Raw genomic sequence first — 8140 nt, 5'->3', positions numbered from 1 at the left:
TAGAATGGTGCTTTAGTCTGCCGCTTGTAAATTATTTTATGCATCCAGGAGTATTTAGAATGGTGCTTTTAGTTTGGCGCATGCATGATATGTTCGCATGCAATAGGTGAGCATGCTCTTCACACATTGCGCCTAACACACTGTATCACTTTTACTCCCCAGCCGAAAGAAATGTATGACAAAAGAACTTGTAATTTTCACTGTAATATTGTGGAAAGTTCAATTTAGAGCATAATGCTCGTCGAAATTGATAAAAAGTTGAAGATGCTTGAAAACTTGCCATACTTTTGACCTTTACTTTTAGCAAGGTGGACCTGTGATCTCCATAATAGAATGGATGAGGTGCGCCAACGATCATCCTCTGTGAATAGTTATTGATTGGTGTGCAAAAAAGTGTTACATCAGCTCTATATATATTCACAGACTGATATCTGAAAGTAGGCTCCAGAAGTAGCTTTTCACGTTATCTTGATCCTATGATGAGCAGCATAACTAAAATTCTTTCTCTTCTCATCTTTATTGTATTCTATATTACATTCATTAAAGCATCTGAAACATTCGCTGTGTCAGAAGAAGATGACAGCAAGATACTAAATTTACCAGGTCAACCATCAAACCCACCAATATCACAGTACTCAGGTTACATCACTGTCAACCAAAATAATGGCAGGGCCCTATTTTACTGGTTCTTTGAAGCTCTTTCACAGCCTTCCGATAAACCTCTCATACTCTGGCTGAATGGAGGTATGTATATTAACGCGTTCAGTAGTTGTTTGTACACTATTTTCTTTTTAACTTCAGTGCTTAAAAGTTATTTTCCATTATGTAGGACCTGGTTGCTCATCAGTAGGATATGGCGCTGTTGTGGAATTAGGTCCTCTTAAAGTTGATGAAACTGGTGTTGGTTTGCTCTTCAATAACTTTTCATGGATAACAGGTAATTATCAGCTCATGTTCACTACCATATACGAAGTATTTCTCTTAGTACTTAGCAAAATCTCGAGTATGGGCTGTATCACAATAGCTTATAGTGAGATTAGCAGGTTGACTTTAGGGGTGCCTGGTTAATTTTCAGGCCAACTCATTTTAATATGTTTGCTGAATTAGTGTGAGATGGTTTCACCTAAGACTGGATTTTTTTTTACTTTCCTTCTGTATCATGCTATCTGTAGAAGCAAATTTGCTCTTCGTGGAGTCCCCTGTTGGAGTAGGGTTCTCTTATACCAACACATCCTCTGACCTCACCAAATTGGATGATGAATTTGTAGGTAAGTTTTACATGGATTGATATTACTCATCTTCGCTACAACTTTTTATTTACTTATCAAGTTGTCATTGCTTCAGATAACTTACCTTTATTGTTTTGTGTAAAGCTGAGGATGCATACAGTTTCTTAGTAAATTGGTTTGGGAGATACCCACAGTTCAAGAACCAAGACTTCTTCCTAGCCGGAGAAAGTTATGCAGGTAATTCAGATAATGTCTTTTAAGTTATTGCTTCATTATACGGACAATTAGTAGCAACTCCAAATTCCAAACTTTACCAGTTTCTCTCATCTAATATATTTCCCCTTTCATAGGTCACTATGTTCCTCAACTGGCAGAGCTTATTTTTGACAGGAACAAGGATCAGACTATGAACCTGAAGATTAATCTCAAAGGTTTCCTAGTATGTACACTGCCATACTGCCATGTACAATTGTACATTGATATTCTTAAAAACGTCGATCCACAGAAATTTAATATTGCTTTAAATTAATTTCCTGTGCAGGTAGGGAACCCTGAAACTGATGATTTTTATGACTCAAAGGGTCTGTTAGAATATGCTTGGAGTCACACTGTAATAAGTGATGATATGTATAATAAGACTAAAGAAGTGTGTGATTTCAAGACCTTATATTGGCCGAAGGAATGCGTGACTGCCATGAATTTGGTTTATGGAAAATACAAAGAAATCGACTTTTACAACATATATGCTCCAATTTGTCTTTCAAACAGCACTTCATCAGAAGCTTATTATACTAATAAGGTAAGCCATCACCCTTATCATGGTACAAGAACCATCTTTCCCTGTGCATATTTTGAAGCTTTTTACCCCTTTGAACTTATTTCTCCCAAACTTTTTTTCTAAGGTGAAGATACAAAGCCTTTATTCATTGCTACATGAATAGTTTGTGGGTACATTTTTTACAGGAGGAAAATTATGGATTGAGGAGGCCAAGAATATATTCAGGGGGGTATGACCCTTGCTATTCAAACTACGCAGAAACGTACTTCAACAGGGCAGATGTACAAACATCGCTTCGTGCAAATGCTAACAGAGGGACTTCAAATACTAGTGTCAAGTGGAATGTTTGCAAGTAAGCTAACTAATGCTGTTGTTGCCGTGAGCTGTGAGTATTGATTATTTAGGAAAAACATAAACTAGATTGCAGAATTAAAGCCATTTTCCAGATTTCTATAGTCAATCTTCATAGTTACGACTTGTTTATACAGTTGAAATGTAAATTCAAGAATTGAAAATTTACAGTGATACCGAAAAAGTTAGCTACTTCCAGTCTTTTCTATAAGATAAGATGCTCGGCATATACTATTTGAGTTGATAATTACCCAATTTACCCCCTCGATTTTCCTTTTTCAGCGACAACATTCTGAATACATACAACGCTACAGTTCAATCTGTCCTATCAATCTACAAGAAACTGATGCAAGGTGGTCTTAAGATCTGGGTTTACAGGTATATCTCTGATTGATGGCATAAAGTTATTTTTGATATTTTTTTTGCTTCATCATCCACCACCTTGTAGATCACAGGAATTAGAAGTTTCGTATTCTTAATATAGGCATGACTGGTGAATTTGGAGGGTTGTATTTTGTGCTAAAAAACGAGGCTTATTAATAAATTGAACCAGACATTGAAAGTTACTTCATACTAAATAAAGTGTTACTTGGAACAGCGGAGATGTCGATGGAAGAGTCCCGGTGATTGGAACTAGGTACTGGGTTGAGTCACTTGGGTTGCCAATCAAGACACCTTGGCGTTCCTGGTACCATCAACATCAGGTAAATTAATCTTTTCTCGCCTCTCTACAAATTAAGGTACACTCAATCTATATACAACTATACAAGTACAAAAAAAAAAAGGACTCTCGTATTGGATAGAGGGAGTAATAGTAACGATGTCTGCAAGGCTGCAACAGTATAAGAACTAACGCTGCTGGTATGTCAACTATAATTGTAAATGCAGGTAGGAGGAAGATTAGTGGAGTACGAAGGTTTAACTTTGGTGACTGTTCGAGGGGCAGGTCATTTGGTACCTCTGAATAAGCCTAGTGAAGCACTTGCTCTGATTCACTCTTTTTTAACAGGAGAAGATCTTCCAGCAAATAGATGAACTTAGGGTGTTTCATGTTTATCGATTGATATGTCATGTCTATAGGAGGCGTAAAATAAAACAAATAGCAATAAGAAATTCGTATATTTTGTTACACGATTGTTATGTACTACTAGTTAAGGTATGATTTCTTACAGTTATACTAGAAGATGAATTCTCTGTTTTATGTTAATTTAGCAATTGGTTCACAGATTTTCTATTAACAACACATTCATTTCCTAATTCCAAATTTCCAGCAATCAGAAATGTGTATATTTAATAATTGTATATGACCTATTAACCTTATTAAACTAATACTACTGCCATTTCTATACTTGAGCCTGTTATACTCGCGCCACCACAAAATTGGCACAATTGAATTGGCACGGAGGTTTTGAACAATTGTTTATATTAAATGAAATGAAAGTTTGTAGAATAAAGATGCTAACATATGCTTGTCAACTTTGATAATGCAGGACACTGGTTTTTTAACCGATATGTTACTTCAGAGAGAGAGACTATAGAGCAGGCTGCAAATTCAGCATCAGTCATTTTTTTATGGGTGTCAATTTCTTCCAGTAATTTGGTCTGTCTGGCATTATTCTCACAAAACAATTTTGTGCCCAAGAGCCTATTCTCTTGAGCGTAGCACCAGAACATCCAGATCTTTCTGGTTTTGTGGTTGTAAATTCTGTTTTACTTATTCCCATGAAACTCCAGTACAATTCAGTGTATACCTGCTGGAACTGATATTAACTGATTCGCTTTTGTAGTTCACGCAAACAGATGGTAATCTTCCTGTTACTGAGGACTGTGAGGAGCCTGTGCACACCCCTGTTCCCTGATAGATATATTCTCAATATTTCCTTGACCCTACAGTTTAACGCCAATTATTATAGTGATTTTATTCTTGCTTTAAAAACTATCGTTTGACAACAATTCAATATTTCGATAATAGAAAAGGAGACATTACTACACTATTGGGCAAGATTGGAACCAAACAAAAGTCTACATTCGGTCGTAGATAACTAAATATCCATGAAATTTGACAGATTTTCAGGTGATTTGAAAACTAAAATATCAACCAAAAACAATAACTGGGATTGTCAAAGATGCTGTTTAGCTTATTACATAATACGCTAACTCGCTTAGCAGAAGCATATCATTAAAGCCTTCAAATTCTCAACAGCAGCAAACAAGGACTTCTTTGAGAATTACAGGAAATATTATGTTCATTTCAGAGCAACCATACTTAACTTATAAACAACAAAAACTATCTTATGTCCTTTTTAAAAGGGAAACAGAATATAGGATGTGCTTGTATCTGCAGGGATAGCAGTGGCAGGGGTAGGAATGGAAATCTATGGATGCTCAGCTTTGGAAGGAGAGTTATTCTCAATCAAAATGCCTCTAACAATGATCCAGACCAACAACTGGACCAACTGCATCATAGCAACAGATTGCAAACAGACCTTGGAGCTAATCAGAAACAGGGAGCTACATGACAACAATAGACTAACCAGCATCTTGACAAATTGCAGGGAGCTCCTGGACCATCAGTCAGGTACAACCCTGTGCTTTGAAGCAAGAGGAGGGAACATGGCTGCAGATCTTTTGGAAAGGAAGCAAGGCGGAGAAATGATCTTTTGTATAATTTGGCTACCTTTGAATTCCCTCCTCTGGTTTGTAATCCTAAAAGAGAAACTAGAAATTCAAGCTATAAATACTGCTGGTAGAATGGGGGAGAGGGCTGATCCTCCCTGACTCTTTTGTAAAAACTCTTCTATGTTTTAAGCTTTAATGTTCTCTTTCTACCAAAAAAAAATATACTGAACTTGTACCATTTTGAGTAAAGTCAAGGGGAAATTCACATCTTACAGAGACTTTTAACCTGGACCCAAGGATGATGCTATAATAGCATATGTATGAGAATTGAGAAAATTGGAAATCCACTAAGCTTTTATCCTTTTCTTTTCGGTTGCCAAAATACATAGAAATCAGCACAGCAGAAGGACTAACACAGAAGGCTATCACCCTATCTAAACTGGAGACTTAATCTACTCAGAACTTTTACGTCACCTACCAAATGGAAATAAAAGGTAAGTTTTCTTGGGAATTCAGTGAGAATGCCGTTGACAACCAGCCAAACAAAACTAATCTGACATTGTGGTTATGTTGACTCCAAAAGTCCAAATAGGAGACTGACAATTAAACAACCCATAGAAGAATTTCGCAAAACACCTCGATGAAAAAGATCCCAAGACAATGACAATGTAAAGTATGTAACATTATGAGAATAAAACCAAATTTACAAGCTAACAATTTACTATTGCAACTATCCTGTTTATTTTATATTCACAGGTTCAATTACAAACACCAAGGGGACTACTTCCAAATTCATCTATATGGCATAATAATACATGAGTTTGAGATAATATGTACAGATATTCACCTGATCTTGCCAACTTAGTGAAACGAATATATTGTACTCCGAAATGCATATGCAGAGAACCACAAAGGAAGCGTTGAGTTGCTTTTCACTGAATACATTTCTTTCCAAACGGCAGTGCTCCTATTGTAGACCAACACCTGCTTGTGTGTAGCCAGGAAAACACAATCACCTGTCTGACTTATAGGGAAAACTCCCGGCGCCAATCCTCTGATACATCTAAGACTCACCCTATCAACCCTTCTCCATAATTGTTTCTCATAGTCCTCCATCACCCATACATCCATTGAAGCATCAGAAATCTGAACCACAGACAAGCAACCATATGATTCTAATAAATACATCCTATTTCCTTTTCCGTAACTCATTTCATCTGGCAAATAAATCTTTCTCCAAACATCAGTCTCCAAATCTAACACAATAATACACGAATAACTCACTGTCAACCAATGTAGCATCCCATTCACAAAAACAACCTGATTTCTGTTCATTTGAGTAAAATGTTCCTCCTGTAATGTTACAAACTTCCTCCATTGGTTTATCTCCGAGTTATACACCATACATATAAACGTCTTAGTCGGGCTATAACCAAATGGGCGATGATACCCGGCCAACACAACACTGAACTTCCTAGTATCATACAAATCACAAGCGATACCAACCAAAGTAGCCTCGCCGTCAGGATAAAAGCTAGTGACAGGCCTCTCCCTACATTTGGGGAGCAATTTATACTCCCTAGTCACAGGATTACACAAATAAAAACACACCCTTATCAGGTATACTTGAGCAGCATAACAACCCATTACATGAGGCTCTAACTTTAACCCTATCTTTCAGAAAATTTAATGGAAATTCAGATACACCCTTTGAATAATCAACACAAATTAAGCTTGATTTAGACTCTGAAATCTCAGTAATTTCAACCAAAATCATAGAACTCCTAACTGACATTTCATTATACAGATGAACAAAGTACCTTTCTGAGAGCAATTGGTACCAGTATTTACAAACTGCCCTGAATCTAAAGACAGATTTTATTGGCAGTCTTGATAAAATCTGAAGAATTACTTCATCTGGGAAAAACCCATTTCTTGAACCGATTGAATTCATCTTCTAATTACTGTATAATCCAAAAAGTAGGGAAATATCAACAATTATACCCAAAAAAAAAATGATCCTTCGACCCCAAAAAAATATTTTGAAAAAAGAAGTTAGAAATTTGCGAAGTTAGAAATTTGCTTACCGGTGAAGAAAACTTGAGAGCTGGGATTTGAAGATGCGTTTTTTTCATATGTATCAAATGTCAAATAGGGTTTATATAAAATTAAAATCAAATCAAAGAATTTTTAATGACTTAGTAAAATTTTTTTCGGACCAGTATAGATAAGCAGTTTGTAGAACTATGATGATTGATGAAAGAAAACATGGTCAGAGAAAAATTGAGAGTTCCGAATTCCGAATCTAAGATAATGTGATCCACGTTGATTGAATTTGCCCCTAACTTTTTTTTTTTTTAATAAAACCAATTTGCCCCTAACTTTGTTTTGTAATCCCTCCGTATTTTAACAAATGTTCCATTTTAACCGACACATAATTTTAGTCCATTTAATTGATTTAAATATAAGAGGTAAATGGAATAGCTGAAATATTACAAAATTATAAAAGAAAGATAATGAGTTTAGTAGTTTATTGAAAAGTAATGAATATAAGAGGAAACTATATAATAAAAAAGTAGTAGTGGGTTTGGGTGGGGAGTCTGGGGACCATGAAAGAAAATAGATATATAGTATTATAATATTTAAATTTAATTCTTTGCTACAAAAAGAAGTATAACACTTATTAAGAGTTTGTTCAAATTAACTTAACTGAACTGATTAGAGCTGAACTAAACCGAACTAGATATTTTATGAGAGAGAGAAATTAGGAGCTGAATTGAATTGATTGGAGTTGAGCTGAACTAAACTGAACTGAATTGAATTGAACTGAAATTAAGTAAATGTAAACAGGCCCTAAAACACGGAGGGAGTACGACAAACAGGGGTGAACACGGTTTGGTTTAGTGCGGCACCAGAAAATACGGTTTGGTCAATTTTTCAAACCAAACAAAACCAAACCATATTAGTATTGAAACGGGGCCAAATCAAATCGTAACAATACAGTTTGATTTGCGGATTATGATGAGACGCCATATTTCCCAAACTCGACATTGTTGTAGAGATGCTAAATTTTTTTTAAAAAATATTTAATAAACATATTGAATAGATTAAAGCATGTATAGAACAATTCATTACTAATGTTAATTACAGAACAATTCAAACA

General features: G+C 35.6%; 1 protein-coding gene and 1 pseudogene across 1 annotated transcript; one reads left to right on the top strand and one right to left on the bottom strand.

Annotated features, from left to right (window-relative positions):
- The first annotated feature begins 345 nt into the window (after positions 1-345).
- LOC110706307 (serine carboxypeptidase-like 33) lies at positions 346-4243 on the top strand. The gene is made up of 10 exons (XM_021884203.1): positions 346-744; positions 830-937; positions 1173-1268; positions 1374-1466; positions 1580-1668; positions 1771-2028; positions 2193-2359; positions 2641-2736; positions 2957-3062; positions 3247-4243. Exons 1-10 carry the CDS (start codon positions 477-479, stop codon positions 3391-3393), a joined length of 1428 nt encoding a protein of 475 aa, XP_021739895.1. The 5' UTR covers positions 346-476; the 3' UTR covers positions 3394-4243.
- Positions 4244-5618: 1375 nt separating this feature from the next.
- On the bottom strand, positions 5619-7435 carry LOC110706305 (annotated as a pseudogene).
- Positions 7436-8140: the final 705 nt, after the last annotated feature.

This window comes from Chenopodium quinoa, unplaced genomic scaffold, assembly GCF_001683475.1.
Source record: "Chenopodium quinoa cultivar QQ74 unplaced genomic scaffold, ASM168347v1, whole genome shotgun sequence".
NCBI lineage: Eukaryota > Viridiplantae > Streptophyta > Magnoliopsida > Caryophyllales > Amaranthaceae > Chenopodium > Chenopodium quinoa.
The sequence above is the reverse complement of the archived record's forward strand: the minus strand, read 5'-3'. Positions and strand labels throughout refer to the sequence as shown.